Source organism: Mirounga leonina, unplaced genomic scaffold, assembly GCF_011800145.1.
Source record: "Mirounga leonina isolate KUSES-001 unplaced genomic scaffold, KU_Mleo_1.0 Mir_205, whole genome shotgun sequence".
Classification (NCBI taxonomy): Eukaryota; Metazoa; Chordata; class Mammalia; order Carnivora; family Phocidae; genus Mirounga; species Mirounga leonina.
The window spans coordinates 3,323,434-3,336,507 of NW_023270515.1; the positions used below are offsets into that span (position 1 = coordinate 3,323,434).

The following is a 13,074-nucleotide window of genomic DNA, read 5'->3' on the forward strand; positions in this document are numbered from 1 at the left end:
CTTTGGCACACGGGGGTCTTTATGGGTGGCAGGAGAAAGTCAAGTGCAGGGTACCTGGAGGGCAGGGCAGGCCCGGTTCTGCTCCCTGGCGGCCCGCGGCGAGACTCAAGACCCAACAAGAGTCAGGAAGGCGCGCACAAAGGGAGACCAGGATCCCCATTCCCATCTAGATGACCAGAGACGTGACTATGTCCTCAAGCCCCACGGTCCAGGCCGGACTTGTCCCCGTCATTAGCTCAAGTGCCATCCACACGTCCCTTGTCAGGGCTGAGTCAGGGAGATGAGAAAGATACAGGCTGGGGCGCCTGGGTGGCTCAGTCGGTTAAGCGACTGCCTTCGGCTCGGGTCATGATCCTGGAGTCCCGGGATCGAGTCCCGCGTCGGGGTCCCTGCTTGGCGGGGAGCCTGCTTCTCCCTCTGACCCTCCCCCCTCTCATGTGCTCTCTATCTCATTCTCTCTCTCAAATAAATAAATAAAATCTTTAAAAAAAAAAAAAAAGAAAAAGAAAGATACAGGCTGATCGTACGGAGCGAGCTGGGGGAGGGAGGGTGACGTCCTTGAAACTATGCTTCTGTATTTCTTTAAACCTTCGTTTGTGGTCCCCAAGTGACGTTATAGATTTCCCTCCTCAAGAACTCTGCAGAGCACAGGAAAAACATGACAGAGTGGACAGAGGGTTCAATCTGGTGGGGGGTAGATCCTAAAAGAAGCAGAACCCGGTTGCTGGCAGCGTCCCGCGCGATGCAGCGGTTCGAGAACACGAGGTCCGGGAGCAACAGTAGAGAGGCCGTGGTACATGCCCGCCTTCCTCTGACGTACCGGCGTTAAGAATCCCCCTCCGGGACACAAGGCAGGAGAAACTCTGATTAACCTGGCTTGATCCCTTCACAAAACGGCGCCTTCAAGCGTGCCGTGGTCAGCCAAGAAGCCCGACCGTGAGTGGGGAAGGCGGTGTGCAGGACCCACGAACTTGGGGGTGTCCTACACCCAACTTCCCAGGAGCCAGCAGGATCCCAGCGGGGCCCCCCCACCGTGGGCGTGCGCAGGCCACAGGCTGGTAAGCGACAGTGGCCCTCGGTCCCCGCTCCAGGACCCACTCTCCCACACCGCTCGGGGGGGCTGGGGGCCTGACACTGACGGGCCGCCAGCTCACCCCAGGACAGCACCACCTGCAGCCATGACAAGGCAATGACAAGCTCCCATTTCTCACTCGGCCAAGAAAACGTAAGAGTCAAGAACTATGCAGAAACTCATAAAACGAAACAAGCCCCCGTGTGCTATGCCATTTGTCTGCGGGACATAAGAAGCTTCCGAGAATACGCTGTGGGCAGCGGTCCCTTCCCGGGGGGCGCAGGGGAAGGAGGCTCTGTGCAGGGGGCCAGGCAGTGGACAGCTGTATCGTTTTTAACTTTTTAATGCGCATGCACCGTTTCTGTAATTGTCTTCAAATAAACACGATTTCACCCTCCCCTTTCTAAAGCTGCTTTTCTGGCACTAAATATCAAGGCCTTTAAAAACGGCCGATTGCTCCATCCACCTCTCAGCTCCCCCCTCTACACCTCTGGGCCCGCCCTGAACACTCCGTGCCTCAGAAACTGGGGCAGTGTCAGAAAACACCAACCAGCAAGTGCCCACCACAAAGGGATTCGGTCCCGATCGGTCAATACTAGAGGGTGCTCGCCGCGCCCAGAGGCACCTCCCATGCAGGGGGAAGCCAACTGCCCTCAGCCCCCCAGTATCATAAAAGCACTGGGCCACCTGCTGGCCGAGCCCCGTCCAGCCCTAACGTGCCACGTGGATCTTGTTATCCCACGCTACTGCAGCCTATTTCCTGTCGTACCCCAATACCTCCCAGAGACTTCCCCACACTCATCACAGGGATAAAACAGCACGTGACTCCAGTGTTGGCAAGGGGGTGGGGAAGGAGCGCCCTCGCAGGGGCCCAGTGGGTGGGGAGCAGCGCTCTGGTGACTAATTCCAGAATAGCTGGTCACTCTGCAGCGGGCATACCTACAGCCTAGCAGCCCCGCGTCCCCCCCATCTACTTCCCTGCTCGCGCCTGAGGAGGCGGGGACAGGAAGCACGCAGGTTCACCGCAGCCTTGTTGTACTACTGGGAACGAGAGAACAACTCCGTTGTCTATGGGTAGAAGATGACGACAGAAGCCTTGCTCCTTCCAGAGCCCCGACCTGTAGGTAAAGCGAAGGAACCAGGGCTGCAAACGCTATGCTAGCGAGGACAGGGAGCAGAATCTGAGGGGGGGCGGGTTCTGGGGCTGGAGTGCTCGCCTTCTCCAGCCAGGTCACGCCGGTGTCTCCCCCCAACCCCGTCTGCTAAACAGCACATTTGGGACCCTACAGTAAAACGTAGACACATACAAGCCTTGTATTTCAGAGGAAGTCTCTTAGGAGTTTTTATAGATACTTTTCATTAAAAAAAAAATCTTTTAAATTATTTACAGTACGTGATCAGACTAATAAGTAACTTCAGCCCGTGAACAACCACTTACTGTAAAATGAGCTCAACAAAGCATCGAGTTGGCTCAAATCTAGGTGTCATATATATACACAAACACAAATATATGCATTTTAATGAGATGATTCACATAGCATTTAATTTGTCCATTTAAACTGTGTAATTCAAGGTTTTTTTAAGAATTATTTATTTATTTGAGATAGAGCAGAGGGAGGGGCAGAGGGAGAGAGAGAATCCCAAGCAGACTCCCCGCTGAGCATGGAGCCCGACTCGGAGCTCGATCCCACGACCCTGAGATTGTCACCTGAGCCAAAATCAAGAGTCAGACTCTTAACGGACTGAGCCACCCAGGCGCCCCCAATTCAATGGTTTTTAACCTATTTCACAGAGTTGTATGGCCATCAGCACCACCGCTTTCAGAACCTTATCATCACCCCACAAAGACACCCCGCACCCACGGGCAGTCACTCTGCATCCCCCCACCCAGTGCGAGGCAATGTAGCCACCCCGGATAGGCCACATAAACGGAGCCACGCGAGATGTGCCTTCTGGGACTGGCCTTTTGTGCTCAGCGAGGTGTCTTCAAGGCCCCTGCACACGGCACGTGCCAGAATCTCCTTCTTTTTCAAGGCGAAATACTAGTCCATTGTGTGGATCTACCAGGTTTTATTTATCCATCCATCAGTTGATAGACCACACTTAAATTTTTTTTTTACATTTTTAAGGTGTCCATATTTTCAGTAATCCTAAAACAGAATAACCCCCCCCACCCAACCTGAGCTTTGAATTCACTCTCTCAGTCGGGAAAGGCCCGCGGCAGGTGACCGCGCCCCAGCTCACCTTCTCCTGGGCAGACCTGGCCACGCTCGAGACTCGCCGCACGGCCAGCTCGAGGGGCTGCTGCAGAGGGTCCTCCTCGAAGGACAGGAACAGCGGGCCCTGGAACAGAAGGAGAGGCACGGTGAGGGCACGTCAGCATGGGGCGGCCCCGTCACGATTATATACTGGGGAGAAAGCTCTGCAAACCTGGGAACATGACCCCCTTCAGTTAAAGCTGTGCTTCCATCAGCAGCGGGGGTCAAATATCGCTCACAATATAACGAGCTCGGGGCTGGGTTCGGTTACCAGAGACGGACAGGAAGCCAGGAACGCACAACAAAACCAGACATGTGGCAATAAAGATGGCAAAGGGGGTTCTGAACACTCGAGTTTACAAGGGGCAGGGTGCTGGGTGTGGCGCTGAAGGTCCAGCTCACTATCTGGCCAAGCACAGCAGGGCCAAGGGCTCTGTCCTCTGCTCCTTTTGCCAGAAGAAAGAAGTTCTCTCTGGTTTTAGAGAATCACTTCTCCCTGCTCCACGTGGTGCACCGCCTTCCTCTCCCACCAACCAGTGGTAAGTGGGCAGGAATCCCCAGGGGCCAGCCACCTCTCCCTGGAATTTGAAATTCCTTGGCTAAAAATGAACCAGCCAGCTGGCTGTGCCCAAGGAGCAGATTCCTGAGCCCCTGCTTCACAGACCGTTGGGGCTGCCAGGCTCCTGCTGCCCAAGGTCTCCTGGTTCCACTCTGCCTTGGGCTCTGTGCACCTTACCACACCCTGTGAGTAAACCCCTCCGTTGTGTGTCAGCCCATGTCCCTTTTCGGTCTTGCAACTAAAGATCTCCAAAGGAGAGATGTGCAATTACATTAACAGGACCACATGGCAAGACTCATGTTTTATAAAAGAAAAATCAGGGCTGCGATAGTCAACCAAGTCTTGGCCTTTTTTAAAAATAAGTCCTCGGGGCACCTGGGTGGCTCAGGCATTAAGTGTCTGTCTTCGGCTCAGGTCATGATCCCAGGGTCCTGGGATCGAGCCCCGCATCGGGCTCCCTGCTCTGCGGGAAGCCTGCTTCTCCCTCTCCCACTCCCCCTGCTTGTGTTCCCTCTCTCTCTACGTCTCTCTGTCGAATAAATAAATAAAATCTTTAAAAAAATGAATAAATAAAAATAAGTTCTTGTGGAGGCCGAAGGCTTACGCCGCCATCACGACCCTGGAGTGAAACCCTTCCTGATGCGCTCTAAGAAGTGCCTCACTGTCTCGTAAGTTCTGATTGGGTGGTAAAAAAACATATATTCAACCTCCCAACTTCCCACCCTCTGTCATCATGTCAGACACTCTCCACGTGGCCAGCCATTCGCAACTACAGGCCACGATCGAGGGCAGGAGAATAAAATGGTACGAGATGGCACCAAAGTTCCTCTGACAAGCAGGGTGCAAATGAGCAAGCCGTGAAGTTATCCTGGGGCTATTTCTTAAGAATTCCCGATGACCAAGAGTGAACCTAAAAGACCCAGAACGTTCTCACTTACAGGCGTCCGACCGTGCCCTGCTTTAGCAACATCTATCTCACCCCCTAAAATCATCAGGGGAGAATGAAATCTACTTCTCAAGAGTGATGAAGTCACCCTTTGGGCTGCTCCGCAGACGTTCTCCGCGGCTGGAGCTTGTTTGGCTGTGAGCTGCGGGCCAGGGGCCAGGGAGGGAATGGGCGGGCCGGCCGGGGCGGGCAGGGGTGCTCGCGGCTGCCCACACAGCCTGGTGAAGCAGCTGCAGCTACAGGGGACCTCAAGCACCCTGGAAACCCCGGTATCGGTGGATGCGCTCTCTACTCTCCTCCCTCTGACACCTTCTATTTTAAAACCCGGAAAAGATTTTGCTGGGAAATTGAACGTCAAGGGGTGGGCGCCCAAAGGAAATGAATTATTGAGTTAAAATAAAGACGCAAGGTTCCCTTGCCCTTCCAAAGGGCCCGGTCCTAGGGTTGCAGGAAGCCCAGCGTGCAGGCGGGACACAAGCCCTCGCTGATGTACCTCTCACACTCTGTCCATGTGCAGACACGGCCTCACTCAGACCAGAGCAGGGCTTTACGTCCCCAGGGAAAAGCAACACGCAGGAGTCACCAGGAAGACACCGAGAAAAGAAAAACACGAGGAGGACTAGCCCCACCCGACGTGAAAACACACCGCAGAACCTCAGTAACTCCAGCTGTGCGGTCCGGGTGCGGGGACACACAACGGACCAGTGGACCAGACCAGCGTGTCCACCACACCCCCAAACGCGCGGAGAAACTTCATGACAGACGCGGCATCCCAAATCACTGGGTTAAAAAATTGGATTTTTAAAAAAATCAGGATGTGGGAGGAACCCCCGAAGGAATACAAACAAATGAACCTAACCGCATTACCCACGAAAGCCATCACCGCCTGAAGGGGTGGGAGAACACAGAGCTAACCTTAGAAACTCTGGATGACGACATCCCGACTGCGTAAATGCATAACCTGGTCCGTAAGTGTGTTTCTCACAGGGGAGCGGGTCAGCGATGCAGAAACTGCTTCATGTGTCTACGAGAACTGACCAGGTAAGTCACCATGTCAGAGACAGGAAGGGCCAGACGCCTGCCTCTTGGAGAGGGAGAACAGAAGTGAGGAAAGGAGAGTTATCGGGACTCTGCTGCTGAATGAGAATCTGAGGTATCAGCCTCCAGGCAGACAGAAAGGTACAGAACAACAGACACGAGCCTGTGAGTGTGCGGGCAAACACAGCCATACCTCCTAGCTCTGTCTACTAGAAGGGCCTAGAAGCCATGAGACTGCAGCAGTAACAAGCACGTCTGATGCCCAGACCTTGGTTTCTTTTTTTTTTTTTAAGATTTTATTTATTTATTTGACAGAGAGAGATACAGCGAGAGAGGGAACACAAGCAGGGGGAGTGGGAGAGGGAGATGCTTCTCCACAGCTGGGAAGCTGAGCAAGGAGCCAGATGCGGGGCTCGATCCCAGGACCCCGGGATCATGACCTGAGCCAAAGGCAGACGCCTAACGATTGAGCCACCCAGGTGCCCCCAGACCTTGGTTTCTAAACACTTCTCCAATAAAAGGTATCAGTGCGGCTCGAAGCAGTGGCTGAGCCTGGGGCTGGAAGAGCGGAAAATAAAAAATGCGAGATGAGTCTAGAACAAACATCTTGTGGAATCATGAAGAAGAGAAGTGCTAAATCGATAGATATTTATGTATCTTGATGGCGGAACACAAGAGAGCAATTCCGCCAACCAAGCAAGCAGCCATGGCATCAGATTATAAGCTGCAGAATAAAATAAATATCTGTGAGTCCACATGGAGACAAGTCATCGAGGGCATGGAGAAGTGGGAGCTCTTTCTCGCAGGAGAATTGCCATGAATCCACGTAGGAGAGAAGGAAACAGAGAACCATCATCCAGCAGACCAGATACACGATGGATGCCAAAATCAGTGAGAAGGTTGACGAGTAACAGGACTTGTAACAGTCTCAAAGTAGCTCCCCAAGATAGCTCTTCACCACCAAGGGGATGACAAGAGAAGAGACACAAGGTATAAGGAAGAAAACCCAGCAGAAACCGCCCTCACCAGGGGATCAAGGCCAATGCCCCCTCAGTAAGAACTCTGACGTCACAAAGCCCATGCTACGGGACATTAATAGGGGCACATCACTTCTGTGGTTTGTATAACCTCAGTCCAAGCCTGTGAAAACACCAAATTGAGCGACATTCGGCAAAATAACCAAATAACCAAATAACCAAATAACCAAATAACTCCAAGGTCGTGAGCTGTCAAGGTCGTGAAACACAAGGAAAGACTAGGGAACTGTTACGGACTTTGCAAGACTGGGAGAAGTCGTAGCTCAGTGCCCTGTGGGACCTAATGGGATCCTGGAACAATAAAAGGAAACTGGTAGACTAGGTGAAATTCAAGTCAGTCCTTCAGTTTAAAGGGTTTGTGCCCATGTTAATTTCTTACATGTCACGTTGTTAATATCACTGCACTAGGAATTATGGTAACATTGTGCCAATGTTAATTTCTTGGTTCTGATGTTGCCTGTGGTTATGTAAGGCTGGGTGAGGAATGTATGGAAACTCTGAATTATCTTTGCAACTTTTCTATGTATCTAAAAGCAGTGAAAAATAAAAAAAAAAAATTTTTTTTTAAGGGAGACTTTACAAGAAAACAGCCCACCTTTATTGGCCATTTGCTAAATACCTCACACAGACCTCATCCCGCTCACAGCGGATTCTGTTTTCCAGACTGAACCCAAAGTCATTCTCCCCTACAGATGAAGCACAGAGAAGTCAGGGCTTGCCCAAGGTCACACAGCCCCGGAATTGCCTTCCAGCCTCAGCAGTGCAAACACGGCTTCTTCCAAGCTGCTCAAGAAGTCCCCTCCCGCCTCAGCAACCCACGACCTGGCCGATGGGAATGGAAGTTAGCTTTGGCTGCATTTTAGTTGACGTTAACAGTACACCCACTCTTCCTTCCCCTCAATTCCTGTCTCTGGGAGAATGGGTGAGGGCAAAGAACAGCCGGAACTGGAGCCTAGTCCCAGGTTTCACATTGGCAATTTGCAAAGTCATCAGTGAGCCTCCTTGACTGTTGATTCTTTAGAAGTGAAAAACAAAGCACATTAAACAGCTTGTCTTGCCCAGGCTTGGCCAGCTCCCAAGGAGGGAAGGCCTGTGTCCAGACGGGGTGATGCACATCGCCACCATTCCTCCCCATCTGGTGACAAGTTCCTACCAGGGCCTGTCATTCATCCCCTGGCCGCCGCCTGCTCTGAGCCTGCCTTGTGCTGGGCACCGAGGCGGCTGTGCCCAGAAAGACAGGGCTCTCTGGGCTCGTCCACAATCTCGGGAGCTGATGAGGACACAAGGTGTGGTGACAGGACAGGTGGCCTGGGTGGGAGTGGGGCAGCACCCTCTTGGATGGGAGGATGGAGGACCTCTGCGCTGAGACCTGAAGGTTTATAGAAGTCAAAGAATGAGAAAGGTTAATTAAGTGTTCAAGACGAAAGGAATGACCTATGGGAAGGCCCCACATGGGAGAGAACCCTGAATGTTTGAGCAGCAGAAAGGCAATCGGTTAGGGGGCGGGGCAGATCCACAGCCCTGACCCAAAGTCACCTTCATGTTCTTGCCAACTGACCTCCCATATCGTGGCCACCGATGCTGCTCAGGGAGTTTAGATTTTTGTGAGCGCCACTCAAAGTTGGTTGTGAAATAGGAAAACTGTGAAGTCTTGTTGCTGTGTTCACTTTTTAAAATGTCAAAGCTCATATACAAGTCAGAGCTATTAATAACACGTTTTAAGTTCACACAGCGTCTTTTTTTTTTTTTTTTTTTACAAAGACCACAAATGGTCCCACAGTCTTGGTCATTTGCATTGAGAACATTCCTCTGAAAAAAATCCTCAGGCAAATGACTAAAGCGACAAATAGTTTTGGTGACCCTCCTGACTCAGGGCCTCTGCCAAGCTGGGCAGTCCAGTCCTAGACGAGCCCAGAACACCAGCCACAGGACACAGCCCTCGCTCTGCAGCCACTGTTCCCCACATGTGGCCCAGCAGCATCAGACTTGGGAGGGGCTGCCTGTCCACAAGGACCCTGGCTTTCAAACCCTCCCAGGTGGGTGTTGGGGTAACTGGAGGGGTAACTGATGATCACCACAAACCACTTCATAAACGTGCACAGAAGTCAGGGGGTATTGGTTTCCAGGCTAGCGACTGAGCCAGCTCTAGGAGCTTTCTGTTCTCCGTGACTGAAGGGCCACCAGGTCAACAGGAATCCGGCGTTTGCGGCACCAGAGCGGAGACGTCACTGGGTGGGAGGGACCCTGATTGACTGGGGGCTGGCTGAGGGACAGGTGTGCACCCAGGCGAGAAGCTACCTGGGGAGCCCGTGAAGACCACGGTATGCTCCCTGCGCTCCGCCAACCTACCAAGTCTGAACTGGGGGGTTGGGGAGCGTATGGATTTTCTCAAAGCTCTCTGGGCAGCTCGCCTGGGCTTTCAAAACACCTGGCATCTGCCTGACCAGCTGGTACAGCGGCAATGGTTTCCCCTGTGTCTCCCTAAATCACCACCCTGTCTAGTTTACAAATGCTTCTGGAGTGAGGGCTGGAGCCCCAGGGGCCCGTCTGACACAGGAAGCCTGCACTGCCATAGTCGATGGTCAGGGTCAAAGGAGAGCCCACAAGTTAGCGACCAGCCCTCAGATGCCGGGAGATACGAGCCCCATCGTTAGGACAGCAGGTCAAACAATCACACCCTTTCCTCCTTTCCCGCTGTGCCTCAGTGAACGGAGCATGTGGGTCTCAAAGTTGAACTTGCCGTCCATGGGGGGATGTGACAACAGACGCGGGCGGACCACACCAACACCTGCCCAGGAGCTAGGTCAGCCCGGGCAAGCCTCTCCAGCAGACGGAGGGCACTCTGTACAGGAGTTTAGGGTCCCTTCCAGTCTTAAAATTCAAGGCTGGAGCAGAGCTTAAATTGGGAGGAGCTCCTGTCTCCATCTACAGAGAATTCCCTCTGCATGGAAGATGCCAGGCATGGTTAACTGCCATCCGGCGAGTCCTCAAGCTCCAGCGACAGGCGGGAGAAGTGGTCCCCCAGGGCAGGGCAGGGCAGGGCAGGGGCGGGCAAGCACCACTAAGCTGTTGCTCTCCAGAGGAGGGCAGGCTCCAAGCATCAACCCTAATCGGGGATTAGTGGGAGTCAGTGGGAATGGAGCTGGAGGAGGACAAAGGGAAACTCCTGCGGGGCCGGCCGCCAGGGTCGGGACACCCACTCACGCCACACCAGCTCACCCAGTGCAGTGGCAGTGGCGGGCCCGAGACAGCAGGCCATGCCCAGTCACTTACCCAGATCCTATCTGTCTGCAAAACCTGTCATTTGATTTCAAATCAAGCAATGCTTCCAGGCATCAGGGAGGGCAGAGGTTTCCACCACACACACACACACACACACACACACAACCAATCCGCCTGACAACACAATCACAACCAAACTGCATCCTCCCAAACCATGAGAGAAGACTCGGCACATTTGCAGCTTGACGCCGGGGTATTGCTACTTCCAGGCAGGAGTCTGCAATGACTGATGTCTAAAGCTCCACGGTACATGGTCAGTAGCAGGTAGAGAAGACAGAACATGCAAACCAAATCTCTGTCTCCCAGAACAGAGTCCCTCCTGCTCCCACACAAAAATGCAGGTGATCTGGGTGAAAGCTTCAGGCATTTTTTTTTTTTTTTTTTTTGGTATTCTCTGCTTTACCTGACCAAGCAAAGACAAATCCCAGAGCAGCGTGTTCCTCCTTTCTTCTTCAACATGCCGTTCGCATGCATGGGCAATCTGGAAGCATCCTATCTAAGGCAATCCTATTTTCTGAAGCCAATCAAGAAATGTCATGACATGAAGCAACATGATGTAAGCAGGACTATCCCAAATCTGCAGGAGGCAAGAGTCCCACGGTTAGAAGCGAAGGCTTCTACAGATCATTCAGCCCATACTTGCTCAAATTTTGCAGAGAACTGGGGCAAGGCTCCCACCTGCGCACACCACCAGCCCAGAGTAAACTCAGCCGCAGAACCCAGGCCTGTGATAACAGGTCAGTTAGGGCGCCAAAGGTCACATGGCTTTAGATGCGGCGGTGGCTGGCTCGGTCAGTAGAGCATGCGACTCTTGATCTCAGAGTTGTAAGTTCAAGCCCCATGTTGGGTGTGGAGCCTACTTAAAAAGAGGGGGTCGGGGAGAGATGGGGTGGTTCCCCTGAATAGGAGATGTCCAGCTCTGGACAGCTGGGGTACAGATTCTAGGCATCAAGACAGACGGCAGTCAACTGACCTTTGAAGGCTTTTTTCATCCAAAAGGTATAGTGAATTTTATAGTTCAGAACACGCGGTCTTTTGAGTTAATGAATTTATACTCATTTACACTCAAAGACTTCTTGTTCTTAAAATCCATGGCTATGTGAGTCAAGGCCATGGCGCAAAGACCAGGCAGAGGGCCCCCTAGGGAATATTTCGGAGGGTGAGGGATCCAGACATGAAGCACTCACTACTTTTAAAGTGAATGGCCACAGGCTTCTCCACGGAGCCTCGCAAGCAGGTGGAGGAACCAGGTGGAGGAACACAAAAGCAAGGGTGATGAGCAAAGGCTGGTCAGGCACTTCCCCAAACACACCAGGCCTTAATTCCTCTCAGGGAATGCCCAGAAATTGTAGACGCCAGGAGCTTGTCATGAAATGAAGATGTCTTAAAAGTAAAAATAAGTCACCAAGGAATTAATTGGAAGACACAACCGCGGGAGAGTGTGGTGGCAGAATGAGTTAGTGAGCCCCCCAGCTGGGAGGGCGGAGGCAGCGGAGTTCAGTGCCCGCTCTGCCACCCACAGGCCGTGTGAGCTTGGGCCGGTCACCTAACCTGTCTAGGCCTCAGTTTCCCCACCTGTAAAATGTGGACAACGCCTCCGTCCCAGGAGTTGTGAGGGTCCAAAGAGAAGATATATGTACTGAAAGTCCCCAAGACCATGTCTGGCAGGTGGCTGGCCCACAACAAAAGCCACTACTTCCATAAGCCAAGGGGTGCAAACCTTTGGGAAATATGTTCTTGGAAAAAATTCATTTCTATAGATGGAATCATATTTGGGTCACAGTTATTCATCTGTCAGGTGTGAAAGCAGTAAGTATCCAGCTGGGTACCTGAAGCCACCTGGGACTCCAGGAAGGGCAGTGGGCCCTCGGACAAGTCCCATCCAAGGCCAGCCAGCGTGTCCCTGCGGTGGAGCCCGGGGCCCGGCACACCTGATGGGTGGTGAACACCATCTAATCGCTTTGTCTTGATTCCCCTCTCCGGGTCTTTCTCCTAACTTTCAAGAATGCTCTGCCGCGGGGAAGGCTCACTTCCACCAGTCTGGGGCCGTGGCGAGGCTCCAGGGAAGAGCTCTGCCCTTACGGCCGGCACCCGGCCATCAGCCTCGCAGCCACGACCCGCCCTCACAGACACTCACCCCTTTCCGTTTGGCCTCATCATTCAGGGCGGTCACCCAGGCGGCCTGCCACCGGCTCCTCCAGCTGTTCAGCGTCAGGATCCAGGCGAGCAGCGCGTCGGACTCGGGGCGCCGGCCCTCGCCAGGCTCGGCAGCCCGCCGCGGGGGCCGGGGTCGCGCCCTGGCCAGCGCCCACTGCGCCAGGTACAGGCCCACCGTGCCCAGGGCCACGACGAAGAGCGACACCAAGACCAGCCACTGGACCTCACCGAGCCACGAGCTCAGGCGGGACATGGTGATGGCGCATACCCGGCGCGCCTCGCCCCGACTTGCCAGGGCAGCCCCGGGCCTGGGGGGCGCAGAGCCCGCGGGCGGCGAGCTCAGGACATGAGCGCGCGGCCGGCCCGGCTCGCGGGGGGCGGGGGGGGCGTGGACGGGGCGCGGCGGGGCTGGGTCGGCGGCTGGCGGCGCGGGCCCGGAGGAAATGCCCGGCCGGCGCACGACGGCCGCGGCCCGGGACTGCGCCCCGGCCCCACACACCTGGAAAATGGGGACGCGGCGCTCGGCGTTCCCGACTCGCGCGTCTGGGCAGGTCCCGGGCCGCGGCCGGCGCGCTTCCTCCTCCGCGCGCCGCCCCGGGCGTCCCGCCCGCGGCCCAGCAGTGGCCGGAGGAGGCTCGGGCCGGGGCGGGGCGGGGGCGGGGCCTGGCGCGGGGGCGGGGCCTGCGGGGCCAGGACCGCCCTGCGCCCGGGCCCTCGCGGCCGCG

The 13,074-nt window shown here is 54.4% G+C and overlaps 1 protein-coding gene across 1 annotated transcript; it reads right to left on the reverse strand.

The window, feature by feature from the left end:
* Positions 1-514: 514 nt before the first annotated feature.
* Positions 515-12,698, reverse strand: LOC118026154 (C2 domain-containing protein 2-like). Its single transcript, XM_035028894.1, has 3 exons — positions 12,330-12,698; positions 3,317-3,415; positions 515-2,190 (listed from the first exon to the last, which is right to left on the reverse strand). Exons 1-3 carry the CDS (start codon positions 12,600-12,602, stop codon positions 2,092-2,094), a joined length of 471 nt encoding a protein of 156 aa, XP_034884785.1. The 5' UTR covers positions 12,603-12,698; the 3' UTR covers positions 515-2,091.
* Between the last annotated feature and the right edge of the window lie 376 nt (positions 12,699-13,074).